Source organism: Bemisia tabaci, chromosome 2, assembly GCF_918797505.1.
Source record: "Bemisia tabaci chromosome 2, PGI_BMITA_v3".
Taxonomy (NCBI): Eukaryota; Metazoa; Arthropoda; class Insecta; order Hemiptera; family Aleyrodidae; genus Bemisia; species Bemisia tabaci.
In genome coordinates, this window is record NC_092794.1 from 21,348,663 (window position 1) to 21,369,207 (window position 20,545).

The 20,545-nt window shown below is 35.3% G+C and overlaps 1 protein-coding gene across 4 annotated transcripts; it reads right to left on the reverse strand.

The window, feature by feature from the left end:
- Positions 1 to 12: 12 nt before the first annotated feature.
- Positions 13 to 19,757, reverse strand: LOC109043629 (pyridoxal-dependent decarboxylase domain-containing protein 1). 4 transcript variants are annotated; one of them, XM_072296906.1, is made up of 15 exons: positions 19,737 to 19,757; positions 17,953 to 18,114; positions 16,033 to 16,241; positions 14,732 to 14,912; positions 12,253 to 12,400; positions 11,660 to 11,790; positions 10,841 to 10,903; positions 10,359 to 10,460; positions 9,845 to 9,946; positions 9,068 to 9,139; positions 7,709 to 7,810; positions 6,190 to 6,345; positions 5,149 to 5,362; positions 4,443 to 4,595; positions 13 to 3,416 (listed from the first exon to the last, which is right to left on the reverse strand). In XM_072296906.1, the coding sequence occupies exons 2-15, from the start codon at positions 18,109 to 18,111 to the stop codon at positions 3,088 to 3,090; spliced, it is 2,121 nt and encodes a 706-aa protein (XP_072153007.1). In that variant the 5' UTR covers positions 18,112 to 18,114; positions 19,737 to 19,757; the 3' UTR covers positions 13 to 3,087. The 4 variants fall into 4 exon arrangements, with proteins under 4 accessions (XP_072153007.1, XP_018916454.2, XP_072153008.1 ...); XM_019060909.2 differs by lacking the exon at positions 19,737 to 19,757 and adding an exon at positions 19,532 to 19,730; XM_072296907.1 differs by lacking the exon at positions 19,737 to 19,757 and adding an exon at positions 18,832 to 19,481.
- Between the last annotated feature and the right edge of the window lie 788 nt (positions 19,758 to 20,545).

A 20,545-nucleotide genomic window follows, 5' to 3' on the forward strand; every position in this document is an offset into this window, starting at 1 on the left:
TAAGTTCTCAAGTACATTTTTTCGCAAATAAATTACGCAAAAGTAATTGTATTAGTTATGCTTAAACATGTGAATTACAAAAATAATTAAAAAAATAAATATTGCTCATCATATCAAACAGTTCGTGCTGTAAGCTAAACTTATTAAAAAATGAAGATATTTGGTAGATTACTCAAGTTAAACTTGATGGACCGAGAGCTTATGACATTAGTTCACACCCATAAGATCTAAATTTCCAAGTTACTTTTTTCAATAACACTTAGTAACAGGAATCATGACTGGTCTGTCTGGCAGGTCAGTGGTGGTATTGTGTCATTGAAAAAAGAGGCGAACAAATTTAGATCTTTTAGGTATGAACCAATATCGTGAGCTCTTGGACGATGAATAAAAGCACTAAGGTCAACATTCCTTAAATAAATAATAATAACACAAAGAAAACAAGAAATCAACTAAGTACCTATGATATACATACTAAGACCTCCGATATTACTCAAGGTGAGTAAAAAGTAGGTGTTCTCTTCTGGAAACATCTGAACATTACTAAGACAACTGGGAATTTCTGAAGTTGTGTTTTGGCGCAAATTTTGAAATGGGACCAAAAAAAGCCTTCCAAGAGGAAAAAAAATCGAGACTTGATGCATTACACTTCAGCTGAAAACTAGCTAATTTCATTGATTTTGTATTTCTTTGTCTCAGTTTTGTTTCAATTTCACCTGATTTCCTAAACGTTCATTTTAAGGTGATATATTATACTTCTCATTTCAAATTGACTAAAATGTTCATTGGGCATCGTTGAGCACTAAATTAAAGCACTACTTGGAAAATTGAATCGTTTTACACTGTACAGAGCTGAAAAATAAGAAAAGAAAGTATCTCGAAATATTTTTTCTTAAATTTAAAAGCATCTTAATGTAGATTTCCAGTACAGTTTTTTCAAGCAATCACTTTAATTGTGTTGAAATACTTATCGATTTAAAGGCAAGAACTAGGTATGAGGGACGTACAAATTTGGGAAAGATGAAGGCAATTTGCACATTCAAAATTCTGCTGTTTTTATTTTAGTCTGAAAATAGGATGTATTAGTCACCAGCAGCATGGGAAATTTGACAAAAAATGAGCTTTGATCAATTTTGTCTTATTGTGCTGATGAAAGCAGCTGAGGACAACAAATTATACACTCACTTGAAAGCAGCCACCTACTTTCTATCTACTTTAAATCCTTTTATTGTGATGAATACTAGCCACCCAGAACAATAATCAATTGGACGAATTTCTGCCAAACAGACCTATGTGTATTGTGACGTGAGCCCTGTTACGCATATGTTCTTATGGGTCTCAGGGCTCATGCCTTAATGCACATAGTTCTGTTCAGCAGAAATACGTCCGATTCTGCCCCACAAGCATTAAAAGTATAAGTAAAGGAACAACGCTTGAAAAAAATCAACTCCCATTAAACTCCTGTTTTAAAATATTTAGATGAATTCAGATTAAGCTAAAATTATTTCATTTTTTAGAACATTAAGAAGGTATCAAAGCTTCAACTCTAACTTCAAAATGATTTCTCAGAAATTATATTATGAATACATTTTTGGCAAAGCTAAAATAGAAACTTACTAAAGAGGAACCAACATTTTTTTGGTTGTCAAACAAAGGTTAAATTCACTACTTTGAAAGTAGCATCCTGATCTGTTAATGCTACGTTGTTGAACCCGAAAAATCAAGTCCAAAAATCAAATTTCTCAAGATTAGAATATCCAAAAACCAAACAGTCTGAGACCCCTTTTAGGCCCCAAGGAAAATATAGATGAATAAATGTTAAAAACACCAGAAAGAGTTAGGGTTGTGTTTATGACAACTAGTCGCTGGATGTTTCATCTCAGGTAGCAAGGACTATCATCGACAGTCCTTCCGTTTTCTCGCAATCCTCTCTAGAATTTCTCACAATTTTCTTCTAATTTGTAGGCAATAGTAGGAATATGACTGTCGTTGAGTTGAGAACACAACATCTCTAGGTCTCTCTATCTTAATATTATCTAAAATTTTCAAATGTTAAGATAATATGTTCATTTTTTTTTTTTTTTCAATTTTCTGATACATGATTTGAAGGACGGCATTATTCGTTGGTACTGTAATGTTTTTCCTGTACTTTTAATATCTTCTCAATGATTCCTTTTGTACTGACAATTTGACTTCTGGATATAATTTTTTTGGGCCCAATGACCTAGCACTGATCAATTGCAAACAAAGGACAGTACAAAAGCAATACGATGAGACACAATAAACCACAACGCTTCTTGAAAAACAAGATCTGAGGGACTTGTGAATGCTAAAGTTTTTTAACCTGCTTGTGGCAGGTCAAGGTGTAGATTTTGAAAGACAATAATTTAGTACTATGACTGCCACAATGCTGACATTCTGTAGGACTTGCCATGCAATAATTCTCGAATTATGAGGAGAAAAGTGACAAAATTTTTAGTGACATTCTTAGGTCAAATTTTATTTTTCAAATGATAGGCTGTTATTGATGTTATCTATCATAACTTGACTTATAATTTACAAGTAATTGCAAATTGATATTCCGTGATAATATGTAAGCCAGAGTGACTATATTTCTTTTTAGAACTGAATAAATGTTTTAGGAGAATTTCCTATCCTGTTAATCATTGAGAATTAATTTCTGATGGTGAATATGTATTGAACTACTATAACCTTACTTCGATCAAGCAGCGCTTTCTAATGCTAGAAATATTTGGGCATCAACACAGCCAAGAGCAAAATGAAAAGAAACTTTTCTAGATCCTAAGTTGTTGACAATATAGATTCAAGCTGCCTCTATAAACTTTACCTTTATACAACTCATGAGCGCTTCCCTTTAATCACTCTGGCTATTTGCGCGCTCAGTACACACCAAACAGACAATTCGTCCCAATTTATTTCACTAACTTTCAAACCCCAAATCAAATCCGACCTGAAGATAGGTAGTTTTTTTAAAACGTTCTTGGTGAAAACAGTTCTCTTCTTTAGTGCTTCTGTCACAGGAGAAACAAATTAGACTATAAATCCGGTGAAAATGAAGTCAAGAGTTCCCTACAGACTGGGAGAGAGTTCTGACTGTGACTCATTGGAAACATTAGCACCATTGATATAAAGACTGGGTGATGGAGTGATTGATGGTTGAGGTGATGGTGGTAAGTTTTGCATATGGTACTTGTAGATGTTTTCTGTGGATTCAACTACTCCGGCTGCCAAGTTGAGACTTCTACCTTTGATCCCTGTGCTTCCATTAATTGGCTCTTTGTTGACAGGTGACCACCAGTTAACAAGAGATCCAAACACTGGAACGTGGCGTAAAATTCCCTCTTGCCAGAGTTTGTCCTCAGATTCTTTTTGGAGGTCAAGTGTGGCTGCCTCAATTCCTACAATAAAAAAAAAAAAAAAAACGAATGCTATATTCATTAGCACACCACTGAATCTAGTTGGTGATTACACTTCATTACTGGTATTCAAAGTAATGTTTTTGAAATACTAAGAATTTATGAATATTTACAAAACGAAAATAGGTGAGTAGGTCCAGAAAACGACCATCTCTATAAAAAATGTTTAATGTTTTACTGTTTTTACCTTTTAAAAATTTTAAGATGAATCCTGACAGGAAGTAAGAAAATATCAAGAGGTAAAATAAAATTCCTTGAGTTCTAGTTTTATTTTAAGCTGGCTGCTTCAGCTCGCTTTGCTTGCAAACGAAAGTCGAGGAAATTGGCCCAGCAGTTACTCAAAATTAAGGATCACAAGGTTTTGACCCTTGCAGTTTTATTTATATATACTCTTGGAAGAGAATTGATTAGAACCTCTCAATGCCGTATTAAGCTATTCGTTTCGAAGAAATCTTATAAAAACCTTGTAAAGTCATTCAACTTTTGGAAAAAGAACTCTTCAGGTCCTACTTCAGTGCATGAATATACAGCAAAGTTGGCAAAGACTACTCATTGGGGCACAGAACTACAATGCCTGCAGCGAAAACAAAGCAGCGCCAGAGAAGGGAAGATGACAAGCTTACTGCACTGAAAGGCAGAGCAGCAGCCAGTTGCGCATTAAACCAGTTTATCAAGGTAGAAAAAAAAACTACAAAGTTCAATCAGTTACAATCAGTCTGTGACGTAACGCTGATTGTAATGTATTTTCTTTTCACTAAACATTGAGATTCAAACCACACTTAAGCAATACATAATTGTTCAAAATCTTGATGATTCTTTATTTTCAGTAAAAATTTACTGCCTAAAATAAGAAGGTGAAAAGAGATAGAATGATTTTCATAATATTTGATGAAATGCAGGCAAATATCTGAGTTAGGTTAAATAGCAGTCTGGAAAGTGCAGGGCGAGTATTATTTCCAATAGTTTCATGATTTTACAACCTAAAAAAAGCCATGGAAAAAATATTACCTTTCTTGACCACTTCTGCCATGGTATCGATATACTTCCAAGATTCTTCTTGTTCCTTGCCAGTCATTTCAACCAGACGCAGAAGCTCCACTACATCTGTTTCAGATGTAATCATACCGAACCTCACACAGACTGTATTATCACTTCCTTCACCTGGAACAATCATTGATTAAGTTCAGTTCTATCCACGAAAGGAAACCTCCAATTTTAAAAGGACAAAGGAGGAACCCATCGATTAATGTTTAAAATGTAACATGTGAATTAGAGATGAATTTATGAAATTAACTGAAAAAGTCTGCACTCCGGTTTTTTACTAAAAAGCACTATCAGCTCTGCTGGGTTGAACAAACTCAGTCTGAAACTTGCTCCAGGTGAAACAGTATATGTATAGTTAGCTACAATACCAAGGAAATTAATCCTTCCGTTTAAACTGATCGCATTTCAATGGAGGAAGACTTATCAAGTCGAACAGTTTTACATGATAAACAAGAAAATTTTTCCGCTCTTCTTCACTTGCGGTTACTTTTACAATGTTACGATGTTAAATGTTGATGGATAGAATTTTGTTGGATAGTTGTGAATTTCCATGTGTCGGTAAATAAAATATGAAAATTCTATACATGGATCTTGTAAATGTTAACCTGACTATTATAGTTATTAAAATATTTGATCAATACGAGCTATTAATTTGCAGACAGTAACTTACCAATTGAGAAAGCAGCATCTGTATTACGCAATTGTTCCACCAGCTGTGTATTTAATTTGTTCAATTCATCATTGCTATAATTAGATCCTACTGGAATGTATCTAACTCCGCCTAAACCAGCCCAACTTTCCATTTCCACCAGTTGTAGACATTCTGAGCTGTTGACTAAATTTATGAATGTTTGCTTATAGCCAACAGTCGCAGTTAATATCTCCTGCAAGATAAATTATTCATCAGTAAGACCATGATAATTGCTGTAGTAAAGACATTAACAAGTACAGAATATGAACTAGTTTTACGAGTCTAAAGATTGAGACTGAAGCGCCAAAAAACCCTGAAGGTGAAATTTTGATATGAAAATTTATTAGACTCAACTGCACTGATCTGCACTGAAACTGCGTCTTTGCACTGATATGTGATGGAGTAAAATTCGATTTTCTCATTTTAGAAAATGTTGAAATTTGTCTGAAATAGGATAGTGTTACTGATGTTGTTAAACCTAATTCCCAAAACAAGAAACTCTCCATTTTAGGGATGTGATGACTACCTATCTCTAAGTAATAAATGAATCCATTACCAACCTTTCAGCCTCAATTGCATATGATGCACGTCTGTATTCAAACTCTTCAGTTCATTGACTTGATTACAAACATTCTTCTCTTGTAATTGATAATTGTATCGATTTGACCTGTGCCCATCCCCGCTTAAGGCTACCAAGCTAACTTGAGGTTATCAAACTAAATCGAAAGTAGTATTAATTGGTTTTTCTTGGAGATGGAGAACTACCCAGTAAGGAAGATTTTCAAAACTTATTCTTGGTTAGAATTTTTTAAACTAAAAAGTGGTTGACCAAGGGAGCTACCAAAATCAAAAATTACCCATTCAGTGAAGAAATACTTTTGCTGGGCAATTTAGAGAAACGACTTGATGAAACAAACAAACTACAAATATTTTTTGAATGATTCGAAACATCCTGAGTACAAAAGAAATATTCTTCACTTTACGAGATTAATTAATCAGTGGTAGCCATAAACAACGCACCAGTTGTTGCTCTAGGCAAATGGAAAATTTCTCGCAGTCCTCTGGCAAATTTGGTTTTGATTCGAATGGGCAGTATCTCAAGACTATGCCAAACGGTTTGAGGGACAAATATTGAATAGAGATCATTGGCATGTCTCGCTGAAGAATTTGTCCTAGCTGAAAAACATAGCAAAGAACAATGTACCAGATTAGTTACAAATTTGGATACAATTGACAGAAAAAAATCAACTCTAATAATTAAAATGATTTTCTTTTAACAAAAGTTTAAAATCCATTCAAATCAAAAGATTCTATTAAAGACTGGTCTAAACTTTAAGCTTTGAATTTGTATAGAGACTTGCTTTCATCTATTGAGTCTTGCTGATTGAAAAGATACAATTGAGGAAAAAGTTACTTCCTGTTGTCACCTTGTTTCCCACTGCTGATTTAAAAACTGATTTTATATTGAAACTTTTGTTAAAAATAAATCCACTTTTCCTGACAAAATCAATCAGAAAAAGGGGAAAAAGAGGGAGAGATGACAGTCTGTTTTAGTACAAATATGATGGATGATACTTTTGAGAAACACGGTGAATGACTGCCCTGGAAAAACTCCACGGATTGTGCCTTTCTAAAAACACCATTGCCTTTTGAGCAATTAAATGGAAAGCAACGTTTGCCAGGCATAATACAAGAAAAATCCTTGAAAAGCATGTCAATGATATCATCTGCAGTGATATTCTTAAGGTACTATTTCTGTTGATATTGGATTTAAAAACTTGACGCTCTGATAGATCTTGTGGTTGTTTGCTGATCTATAAGAATTTCACCACCAGAACTTGCAATGTCTAAAACTAACCCATTCATAGAAACATCTTGGTGTGATGAAAGAAACTTAACTTTTGCTCTGACACGCCTCTCAGACCTACATATAGGTAACTTTTCAGTAAACAACAAGAGTTATAATGCCCAAATGGACCACATTAAGCAGAAAGGATCCAAGCCACATTAGCTGATTTCCAAATTTAATAGGGCAATTCAATTTTCTGCATGGAAACGGTTATGCAGATTTTGTTGCAAATTTCAATGAATTTTTTGTATAGTACCAAGTGAATTTCCTAAAATTTTCAAAAGATTTTGCGCAAACGTTCTCAAGTAAAAAATTAAATTTCTCAGGTAAATTTGGCAGTGGCTGATGTGGCTTGGTTTCTTACTGCTAAAAGCAGTCCAAATCATGATAATTTTTGTAAATTGCAAAAATTCAACTCGTAATTAATGCATGAATTGTCAAATTTAAGGGGGGTCCAAAAACGGCCTTTGTCGCCACCTCTTCTTCATTACATCTTTCATTCTTGTTTGATAGTGCTATTATTGTTACTTAATCTCACGGTATTTTGAAGAATAGCTGGTCGATTCAGAGATGCAGATATTATTACTTTATAATAGGTAGATCTTCGGTACAAAAATGGATGAGAAGTTGATTGAAATGAGTAAGAAAAAGTTTGTGCGCAATTAGTCCGGATAAATGCACTCAACTTACCCAGGAATTCAACTTGTTGTAATCAGAGGGAACAGCACTCTCGCTAAAATTATCAGGAGTGAATTGAAACAGAACGCAAGTAACAACTGATTCAATTATTGACTGAAACATAAAAGCCAAACTGAAATTACACAGGGGGAACTAGTGTAGGTGAAAAAGTATTATCCGGCCTCTTCATTTTCTTAATTTCTTAAAAAATAAAAACTGGAATGTTGTGCGCTTAGTTTTTCTTCAATAATGTTGTTCTGGCAATTTTTTTATGCTTTTATGAAATCCTCACGTAGTGCGAAGTTTCAATAGACCTGTTGCAGATTTCAACTTTAGTGTAACTAAGAGTTGTTTTGTACAAAAACAGGCTTAAAAATTTTAATGAACATTAAAAAAGTTTAAAACTCACTCCTGAGCTCGCAATCTGTGTAACCTGCACATTTTATAGCTTTATTAGTTTTACAGATGAGTCACCTCATGTCCGTGTTTCAATACAAAACTAAAAGTGGACAACACTGTAACTTTCTGCCTGTGGTAACTCCAGATTCTAGCCATTGATTTAAATTTTTTCAGGTAAAGCAGATGCATTGAAAAGGCAAACTGACAGCCGTTATGCACTTTGATGGAGCGCATCAGGCAGTCATAGGTGGGTAGAGTCCGGCTACGCATTGCTACACACTGGTAGCATTCAAACGCAATCCTTAACTGCCCTCAACTGGAGTGGCAGTCTGTTGAAGGCACTGCAACAAACCATTTTTGATGCACCTGCCTGGACCAAACCCTTTAGCCTTCTCTCCAGCAGACATGATTTTTATATAAATTATCATCTTATCATTTTATCATAGAGAGTTTTTATTAAATTGAATTTTATATTATTAATTTTATGGAATTGAAATTTTCATGAATTTTTTTAAATCTGAGGCCTTTGAAATTATTTAATTTTTGCAAAGAAGAAGAATAATAAAGAAAAACCTTCCGATCTGTAGTTAGAGGAAAAAGTTAGGATAAACACACATACAAGTTTTTGAAAATCCATCTGGTAGATCCTGAGAAAGTGTACCTTAAGGTAAAAGAACGTTGTTTTGAGAGGAACCTGTTTGAAGTTCTGAACAAACAGAAGGATTGCATCAATCCGAGAGTCACAAATTGTTTCATAGCTTATTCAATAATGATTAAATGTTAAAAACTTGGTTTTGAATTACAGCTGAGGCTATGTGCAATTCGATTAGAAAATAAAATGAAAAGCATTTTTTTTAAAAACAAATTACTAATGACTGCTCTTAAAATAATGCTGAAATAACCCTAAAAAAACAGCATTTCACAACATAGAAGAATTATTGATGCACAAAAACATAACAAAATAGATAATACCTCTGATTCTGAATGTTTTGACAAAAATTCCTCAAAAGATAGGTGCAAATCGTCTCCGGAGGGAGCCTGGCTCTGAAAAAAAAGTTCGAGAGATTTTAATATTTCAGGTGACTTCATTAATATCATTTCTCTGTATCCAGAAAAAACAAATACTTTTTTGTCTAAGGCTTGGCTTTGGTTCAAGGTTAAGGCTGTAAAGTGTAATTTCCGATATGATATATCTTGTGATGTAAGGTACAGCTCACAAGGTTTTATAAAAATTTCAAAGTAAAATTACAACTACTCTAGGGGACTTCAGTTAAAAGAAAATTTTTTTCCCAAGATCATTTAGCTACCCTAATCCAATCCCAAAAGTTTCAAAAAAGAGAGGAAAAAACGAAACTATTCCTATTGCGATTGAGAAGTAGATGGATCGATATCTTGCAATCACTATAATAAGGAATTTCGTTTCACTAAAAGAGGTCATCTAATTCACACCAAACTATGTGTTACAATCACTGCCTCCCATTTCTTAAAAATGTCACTAGGGCGATACTTTTTCTTGGAAGATGAATTTTTGGTTAAAACGTAATCCTAATATTTGAAAACCTATCGAAATAAATAAAAAACCTCTTAAAAATAGCAATGTCAACACTTTCTTTGTTTACTGAGAAAATGACTATTACAAGAGCCTTTGAAGGAAATAAAAGATTTCATAAACTACCTAAGTCCACGTATTTATTTTACTTTGAATGACAATTTAAAATACAGTTAAAATTCAATGAAAGTAAAACTTACTAGTATTCGGAGACAAGGATATTTTGATACAATCCGCCACATCCTCTCACAGGATTCGAAACAGTACAAAAGCCTCTTATGGAGGTCTTCAAAACCTATTGACTGGAACAAAAAGGGTAAAAAACATTAAAAAAATAAGTTGTATAAGTAATGCTCATAAAATGCTTTATATTGCAATGACGATATGCTGCTAAGATGCACTAAAAGGATAGATAACTTAAAAAAGGATGATAAATCGATCATTCTCGAAAAGACTTAAGCACCAAAATATCAAAAACTGAGTTACTGGCGGTTTACTATCCCTTAGGTACAGAGGCTTTTTGTAACATGTGACTAGCAGGAGGGCAGAATTTCAAGGCCTCAAAAAACATCTGAAAAATTCAGTCATTTTTAAAAGGACTCGAATGCCATACGCTATTCACCTATGGGCATCTATTTGCCGCCTTGCTGGGTAAGCATGTTTCCTGCATTTCTGACCACAAAGAATATTGTTCATTACATTAGAGGGTCATACCATTAATGATGCCCATAGTGGAAGAATCGAAAATTTTGGCTCCGAGATTTCTGAGAAGTACTCCAAAGCGTCATCACAATCATTCAGTTTCTTATGCAAAATCTGTTACAAGTAGGTTAAGGATAATAATCACAACTTGAGTTGCCATAAAAATTCTCGTTCAATTTAAAATGATATACTTACATTCCATGAACTGAGAAAAATATTTTGAAGGAAGGACAGTGTAAAATACAAAGCATTATTTAACCTCAGACTTTCATTGACTTTCAGGTTCAGAAGATTTCTCATCATCTTTCAACTACCATTTTATAAGATATATTGAGATAAGATTTTTTTTTAAAATTTAAGAAAGTATTAGTTTAAATAAATAATTAAATTGAAAACCCCTGGAGATATCATAACTCCGAACTCGACCTTGGAAACAAACTTTGGATGCACCCTGAGTAAGGAGAAGAGGAAGTTACTACTCAACAAAAGGATACGACTGGTGGCAATCCTAGAATCCCGTACCAGGTAGACAGGTCAATGGAGAAACTATCAGGCATCTGAAAAAGAGGAAGTTAGATTTTAAGCAGTTTTTCGCTAACTAAAGTACATAAGTGTGGTCAAACTTAGTATTGCTTTATGATCATAACATTAGACTTCGATTTGGATATATTTTTTGTAGTGTAATAGTGATCAATCGCTACAAAAATAATCTTGATACTTCTTTACGCTCTGGTCAGAAATTGACATTTAACTAAAAAATCCCATTGAAAATGGCTACTTTTTGCTTCCAGATCCAGTACGACAGCAATATATCCCCCTGGAAAATCTGAAAACTGACTAAAACCAATGATTTCCTTAAAATATTTTCTACTGTCAAAAAAACCCTAGGATTATAGAAATCCTGGGTGGATTGAATTTTAGTTTAGTGTTAGCTTTAGTCTGTCAAGTTAGTGTTGAGATGGTGTTGGTGTTAGTGTCCAGATCTGATTTTGGCCACAGAAGGGAGCTGATTTTGGCTCTTAACGACTCTTTCTTTTTAAGCTTGTCTTATGTTGGAGAGAAAAAGGTTTATTCCATTTAATCATCTCTTCAAGACTGGCAAGTTTGAATTGTTTTAATGTAAGAAAAAAACTTTAATCTCTCATTGATGATGCATCAAGTCGGAGAAAACTATAGTCCCAAAAAGATCTGCCGACCGATCCAGAAAATTTAGAGACAGACATACACTATTTTTTTATTTTTTTTCTTCAAGAAAAAAAGAGCAAATATTTTCCCTATATAATAGTTAATAAACCACTCACGAACATACTCACAACAGACATAGATAAAGATGATTGAGAAAATATAGACACTGCATGTCCTTTCAAATGAAGCCAAGCACCATGTTGATTGCACAATTGTCGTAATGATTGCAAACTATCACATTGACCACTCACCCTCCAACCTTGAAAAAAAAGGTACAGATTTTTATTCCTTCATCCTGACTAAAAGTTGAGAAAAAAAGGAGAAGTCTGAAGAAATCGTTTTGAATCAACTCAATTTTAAATCATTTTCCCTCCCTAAGGAGACCAGACCTCAACTTTTTTTTCAAAAGCAAACACCCGTTTTGTGACGCATCGTTAGAAAGAGGATAATGAAAGAACATTCTCTGCTCAAACCAGAAATGATTACATCAAACCATTTCAAAATGACTGCTGGTTAAGTAAAGTTCAAAAAGTCCAAGCTAGGCTATTTTCCCACAACGGTCATTTCACTTACAAAAAACAATTCTGACATACGATTTGACAAGTACTCTCCGCTCTCTCAAGTCCTTTATTCCTCCCTTGTTACTCAGGCGAACATTTGCTTTAAATTTTTAAGATTTGCGTTAAGTTTTAAAAAGTGGATAGAGAATAAATGCACAAACCTGTATCGGCTAAAACCAGGAAAGGAGATTTATTTGCAACTTTATCTTCTTCCATGAGTGATGCAAGAGCATCTGTATTCATTTTTTGCTCAAACTCGATGGTTGCATCACTAGGAACAGTTCTTACACTTTTAAGGGGTAAACCAAGCTGAAAAATGAAAGTATAAAAAAGATTGTATGACAGTAATTTTCGGGGTATGCATGAGCACATACATTTTAAACGGAGGAAATGCTAAATGACAAGTTGGGCTGGATGGATATGATACATGAAGTGAAATATGTATAAACAGAAGATGTCAAGTTTTTAAAATTTGAGAAAATTGCGTTCAAAGTTTTCAAAGCTGTGTATTTTGATGTCCTAACAGGGTATAGGGTTTGGTCCAGGAATTTATGGTAGAACAGAACAAACCCTTTTCTGAAAAATGAGTTTCAGACATTTAAAGAAGCGAAAGTCAATTGAGATACATTAATGTAAAAAAAAAAAATCAGCTGTTTTTATGGAGAACTTTTTTTTCAGGCACAAAATTAACTACATAGCTGATGTAAAAGAGGAAGAACGATTGATATGAGTCAAATTATGATTAATGTTGAGTTTTTCGATAATTTTTTTAAAAAAAAAAAAAATAATTGGTAACTTCTGAATAATATATAAGGGAAAAATTATATTATAAGTCTTCTAAATTAACTCATTGACTTATGATTTAATTTGACCCTACCGGGCCAGGAATTACGATTTAATTTGGCAAAAATCAGTAACTTTGAACACTTCAAAATAATCCAGAAATTCTTTCTCCAAGGGTGAAAATTGATACAATACAACGTTTGAGAAAAATGGTGAAAACTTTGAACACAATGATTTTTTTATTGTGGTTTGTAGCTGTCAAAGTCGCTAAAATCGCAAAGTCAGCAAAAATCAGAAAATGTTGAGGTTATTTCATATGCAAACGCACAGTAATATGAAAATACTGTAACAAAACAAGAAATTACCATACACAATAAGTCATAGGGTGACCACACTACCCATATAAACATTGATGAGGACGCAATCTACCGGAGAATCGCCGAAATAATGCAAACAATCGACGGACGGCTCTGAGCCGTCTCTTCAGATCTGGCCCAGCGCAGCGCGGACGGCTGGGAGCCGTCAGTTTAAGTCAATGGGTTAAGGAGAAAATTTAAGAGGGTGCCATCTCCCAAACACTTACATGCAACATGTCTCATTCACTTTTATTACTTTTGTAATGTGCTTATTATGTACAATCCTTGGGGAGATTAATGAGCTTTAGCGAGTTATTTAGATGAACAACGAATTTTGATATCCGCTGTTTTTAGATCTACAGCGGTTTTTTATTCATATCATAATGGAAAATTATGCTATAAGTCTGGAACTTGGTCCCAACAATCTCCTAGGTTTGCCGATTAAAAAAAAAGTTTCCTTTAAAATTAGTGGGATACTTGATATCTGCTGTTCATACAGACTCGGCTTCATATACATACTTAAACGATGAGCGAAAGAGCACTCATCATCTGGGGCTTAATGAAGGAGCTACAACAGTTGAAAAAGAGGGCATTACATCATGACAACTTCATTGCAGACATTCCTTCGTTGTGATTTTTCCCTCCACATCCATTACGGCAAAGGCTGCGTTGTGAAAGCAGGGATCTTCTGTTCCATTCTCATTTCGTCTTGCAAATAGTGTTGGATTTGCAGCAATGAACCAGAGGACACGGTACGGATTTAAGAATTCTGGTACATGTTCCTCAACCAAAATTTCACAAAAAAAAAAAAACGATTCTAGCAACAAAAATTACTGAAATGAACTCCTAGCCAAGATAATAACTTTTTTTATGCATAAATTCAAACTTCCCACTCAGAGAGGAGAAAATAATTTACATACCTAACTTGAATAACACACTCACAATTACTGTGACAGTCTCTGCGATATGAAAATATGTCAATCTCAATCTTGCCGCTTAGGCTTAGCTACAGCAAATTCTCTACATTTTGAACAACACAGGGTGGGAAAGGAACAATGCTCGATTGAGAAGCCTACAAAAACCGTTGTTGTGCACGATTAATCTGAGGTAGAATGTTGTTTTCCTTGTGACCGAGCAATTGAAATTTCCTATAACCAATGTAAAACAAAAACGCTGGTATCTTGGTTAGGAGTTGATTTCAGTAATTTTCATTGTGCAAATCATGTTCTACATAAAATTTTGGTTGGGAGACACGGATCAGAATGCTTATGATCATACCGTGTTTACTGGTCCATTGCCTAGGCTATTGAGTCATTTTACAGAATAACCAAAAGCTAGACATCAATTTTTGAGAGTTTGCTCCTTTTAAATACATATATAAAAACGAAGAATCAATCATGTGTTTAAAGTGAGAGGCTTTGGTAAAAAGTGAAATGAGGTGTACATTAGGAAACTTGACTTCTTTTTTTTAATTCTGTACATGCTGATAAAATTGACTCACCGACTGACATATAGATTGCAAATATTTGATTGCATCTTCAGAGCTAGCATAGAAAACAGGTGGGCTTTCGACTAAAGCTTCAAAGCCGCACTCTTTGAAAGTTGGATATTTCTGAGAAAGAATAGATCTCGTGAGTTGCACCATAGAATCCTCTGTGGTTATGGCTTCACTCTCTGGGAACCTAGTTCGGAAAGAAATGAAAAACTTATTGTATTGCTATTCAAAGAAAGTACTTACCCTCAAAAACAAAAAAAAAACGGGAAATATCATTTAAAATGCTAAAAGTTCCTGTGAGCGCCTGTGGTGGCGCCGACTCGCATAACGAGTCGCTTGTGTGTGCGAGAGGGACATGCGGGTTACTTGTGTGTACAAGAGAGACTGAGAGACAGAAAATCGCCTGGCAGGAACTGGCGGTATCTTCCCGTCAAAGGGGTCAAACATCACATTCCCCCGAGCCCCTCTCAGAGCTGTTATACCCTCAATTGCTCTTTTGGTGGCGCCGACAGCCTAGGGAGTTGCTTTTTGTTTCCCAAATTTTTAAAGGATTGATCTCCTTTTAGCTTCTTATGTAAAAATTGCCACTTTTTTGGAAAAACTGTGAATTTAACCTGGATGCAAAAACGCAACATAAATAAAACTGAGTAAATAAAATCTAAATAAATAAACTAAACACACAAAACAAACGAAATAAAAGCTGACAGATTCTAAGGCACCTCAATCCTTTTTCACTGTAGATTTGGACCGGAAAATTCTGGGATTCTGATATTGGAATCCCCTCTAAAAGACAAGACAGGCACCCCAAAATGCATTGGCTTTAATTTCATTATAATTTTGTGAGTTGAAACCATTACTTAGTTTTGATTCTACAAATTTTTATTTTGCAATTATGCTTCAAATTTACACTTACACTTTGTTACGTATGCACTTTTAGTTTTTTAGGGTTTCCATTGTTAAACCTCCATGATACATAAAAAGCGCAATTTTTAAAATATGGCACACGGGCTGTCTCATTTGTAAAACTTGTTTTCCACCCCTACTCAGTATTGCCTGTGCGCAATCGGGACCTGCCAATGGCATGGTCGAGAAACTACACCCATATACAAAGCAGCGGATGCAAAAAAGTAGAAACAATGAGAATAACTCTTGCAGTGACTAAAACTCTCAATTTTTACGAAAAATAGGTTTTTCTCGGCTAAGTCTCTTGAACAATGTGAGCTTGTCAGAAAGCTCTAAACTTGAAAATGTCCTTGCTCTTTAAAAATCAGCTGATAATAAAATACAGATAGAATACAGCAAGATACCTGAAGACAGCGGACAGCCATTTAGAGACCGAGGAAGACAATTCTTTATTTAAAAGAATGAGATGAGAGAGATCTAATGCAGATAGGTAAGTTGCAACACTTTGCCAGATAACGGCTGTGCAGCTGGAGGAATCAAGGCTGGGTAAGATAACAGGGGAGGCGACTGTCTCTGAATCTGACCCTTCTTCATATTGGTGAGATATGAGCTCCTGTAAAAATTAGTAAAATCAGACTAACTCTACTATTTCAAAGGAAGGAGAATGATAAACGGTGCAAGTGAGTACCGAATATGTATAAAATACAAAAAAACAAAACAAGTGCAAAATGCGAGGGACTATAATTTTGGAAGAATATAAAGAGCATGATGCAACAATGACATTTTTTGCCCTCTACAAATTGACTTTTCGTGACAATCGGCCCAGAACTGTCTTTTCCGGAGCCTATTTATCAATTTAGGGACCTAGCATTTTATCGAGGGAGGTTCTGTCCCCCAAATTCAGGGGTCAGTAGGATGGGCTGATTTTGACCTTTTTAGTATCGACTCAGGTTCAAATTTTCTGTACTTTCTGATTCTGATAAGATAATTTCACAATTGTGATGGAAATCTTGGTTTTCATAGTCAGGACCCCCATTTATCAATGATGAGATTTAAATTCCTTGAGACCAGTGCCATACTTGCCCCAGTGGCCCTTGACTTCATCCAAACTAAAATAACAAAAAAAAAAGCTTGGTACAGGTGGTCTGAAACACCTTGTGCATATCAAACACTGCATTAAATCAACCTATTGACAAAATGAAGCAAATGTGGAGGTGAGACCTGAATAATTTAATTTTTTAAATTTTTCTCCGGTGGGATATAGATTGATGAGTAAGATATTCTGAGTTAAAGCTTGCAATTTTCTCTTTGACAAAATGACAAACAAGGAAATAAATGGAAAATTGAGTGCCTGAAGCTAATACCTAATTATCATGTTTGCACAGTTGCTACACCTCAAGCAATAAAAGCAATTCTATCTACAGATGCCAAAGCTTAGCGTGAGCAAACTGCTTCACAGAATCACCGACAGATGCTGTAGTTGAAGACTTACTCTATTCCACATAAGGAACATTAAAAAAAGTGAAGGGAGGGAGAGGGGTCTAGATTTTGAATTCTTTGGAAATAAATTACAGTGATGTCCAGAGGTTGGTTGGTACCTCAAAGGAGTACACAGAATGAAGGGAAAGAATGGAATAACATGATCTAGTTTATATGGAAACTTTATTCACCCTCGCTGTGAAATCTACAACAGCTGGAACTAATCTTACTTTGACAGTGGGGACCACCAAGCGAGGAGTGGGTAGATGTATCAAGGTTGATACCATCTGAGATAACACTGGCATACCACAGGGCATGACAGAATGCTTCTAATTTCAAACTCATTGCTCCATATCAAGACAATTAGCACATGACTCATTAAGATTTGATAGGTTATATATTACAGCATACAGCATTTAATAGATCACCTCAGTTGAGGAGGTGAAATATTCAAATACAATGAAAAACACAATAACAAACATTTAACACCTATCAATTTTGCTCATGGATGCTGCGAGTTTTCTTACACAACATGAGCTAGACCCTCTTTTAGATAAGTTTATTGTTCATATTTACAAGCGTAGATTCTGTGGGTAACTGTTACCTGCACAAGGAAATGAAAAGGGTAGACTTACTGTGATAGGGTCTGTCATTCTATTATGCAAAATGGTCTCCCAATAAAGAATTACTACATCGGTATTTTTTAGTTGGTCTGTTAGCATCTCACTGCAATCCTCTTCAGTACTTCTTGTAGTCGATTACTGACACTAAACTAACCAACAAATATATGATGAATTATGCTGCATTTTTTGATGCACTCTTAAGCTCAACATGCAGAAACTTACCCGCAGCGAGACAATTATTTCTTCTTTTGATTTTCGCTCCGATGATAGAACTAATTTTTCATTGGAATCCGATGGTTTTTTACTGCGCAGAATGGGCTCTTCAAACCTGCTGATAATTTGCGATACTTGCAAATCTACCTCAGATGTGGGAACCTCCATGACCTGTAATAGAATAATATAGAAAGAAAAAGAACTTATTTCAAAAGTGGAAAGAACAAATCATCAGCATAGAGATTGAAAAAAAAAAAAGATCAAATGTTTCATATTCATACTTAAAAGAGAACAGACTCCATACAATGCAATGATATGATTAGATTAACTTCATGTAAATTTTTTTTTTTTTTTTTTTTTTTTTTTTTTTTTGGGTGGGGTGTGTCTTTAACCCCCACGAGCGTATTATCGGTCAGAAGTTTCTCAGAGGATTCTCAAAACAGAGTAGAAACATCAAAAATTTTTCAAGAAATTCCTTTCATTAATTTTTGAGAGGTAAATTGTGATTGGAAGTAGTAGATAAATAAGTAAAAAAAAAAACTCCACTAACAGTGGACACAACCATGGTTGGAAAGTTTCTACACCCATAGCCCTTCTCACAACTGGTAAAGGAATCCGGAGCTTAAATTTCCGTATCTCTTCCTATTCTTTCTTCTCTTTTCTCTTTTTCTCTTATCAGACCGGCCCTCTGTGATAGACCGACCCACCAAGTTAAATCCCAGCAGTCCTATGTAGCCAATCCGGGCCTGACAATCAAAATCTGCTTTTTTCTAAATTGATGTGATATACACACACCAGTTCGGCAACGCCAAGGGCTCACGGTCAAACAATGTAACCTTTAAGGACCACTAGCCAAGTTACAAATTTAAGGATTTGGATGTATGTTACCTCATCAAAATTTTTGTTACTTGCTCCGCACAACAAAAGTTATAGAAATTAACGCCAAACAAAGATAAAAATGTTTCTGTGTAGTCTTTACACTAATGGATAAAAAAAAATGAATTCTTCACTCTCAAGAAAACCCGCAGTCCACACATATCAAATTGCGCACTACAACTGTTTTGGTACGCCCATTAATCAGGCTAGTTCCTTATTCCGTGTCCTATGATGCCCAGAGTGCAAAAACAATATGCGACAGCTGAGCCAAAGCACCGAGATTAAGGTTGCCATTCTTCATACTGGAGAGACTGTTATGGCTGTGTTAAGCGTGCAATTGAACCAGAAGATAAGGGTTTCCATAAAAACAGAAATTTTTAATTTGTACATCATAAAACGTTAATTTCTTGCTTAGGAGATATTTTCAGTGATTTTAGTTGCACAAATTGTGTCCTACATGCAATTATGATAAGATAAAATAAATCACAATGCTCAGACTTGTACCCTGCCTGGTGATTAATTAGACACTCAAGACTTGAAGAGAGAGAGACATGAAATTGACATTAGCTTGATCATGGGGAGCAGTAGGGTACAAAAAACAAAGAGATCAAAGCACAAAAGTTATGATCCTCCGATAATGATGGGAGGATTTCAAGTTGCGCTGCCAAATTATCTCGTCTCGTCCACGTAGTAAGTTTACGTCGTAACTTACCTACATCAGCTTTCCCTAGTGTTGCTAACAAAGCAATTTCGAACAAGAATTAACGAAAATGAAAAGCATGTGCAAAAGGAAAGACGGGAAATTGAAATGACGCGAGGATAATCCTTTCTCGCTCACTGAAATCGAAAATTGTTTCAAATTTCGAACTGCCAAACAACGACGGCACACTTTTTCACTGAAATAGTTAGTTGCTAACCTAACCTAAATAAACATTGCGCTTTGGTGATTGCATAGAGTACAATAGAGTCGAGGACTTGAGATAAAAAGGAGAACCCTCGGCGCGGCGCGGCGGTCGGCATGTAATACATGTAAGCGCCTACAAGATTGCATGAATACTTCACGCATTGCGTCAAACACAGTGCGGCCAGCAGCGGTCGACGTGAAACGCATAGCGCCTACAAGACTGCATGAATACTTCACGCATTGCGTCAAACACAGTGCGATCAGCCCGGCGCGCAGCGGTGGAAGTTCGCTATATAGGTACTCTAGTGGAAGTTAAAATAATTAAACCACATCTGTGTTTGCTCTTTCATAATTTTTTGGTTCATTTCTTATAAATGGAAGACCTTGTCCACACAGAGATATGTTTACGGAACTTAACTTTCGCGCAAAGTTCCGTGAAATTTTGCTAGTTGTGTTGACAGGACTTTCGCAAAAAATGTATCCAATACGAGTAGGTAAACGCGTCTTATGCACCCCTCCCCCTCCGGCACGTTCACTTGATAGTTTTTATTGTGGTTTCAAAACAAATGAGAAGGGGGCGGCAAAATACAGGCGCCCATGGTGGAGGTAAATCCAGCCCTGCCTACAACTACCTAAACCTATTATTTTTATTTATATTTAGCGTGGAATTCGAAGTCAAAACATACCCTTCATGTTTGGAAATCGTGAGAAACGGGGATATACTAGAGTAGGATACCTATAACCCCTAGGTGCCCCTAAGCCTATTAGGGTTTATTTTTGGGGGGGGGGGGGGCTGAAAATAAATTCATTGAATTCCTTAGG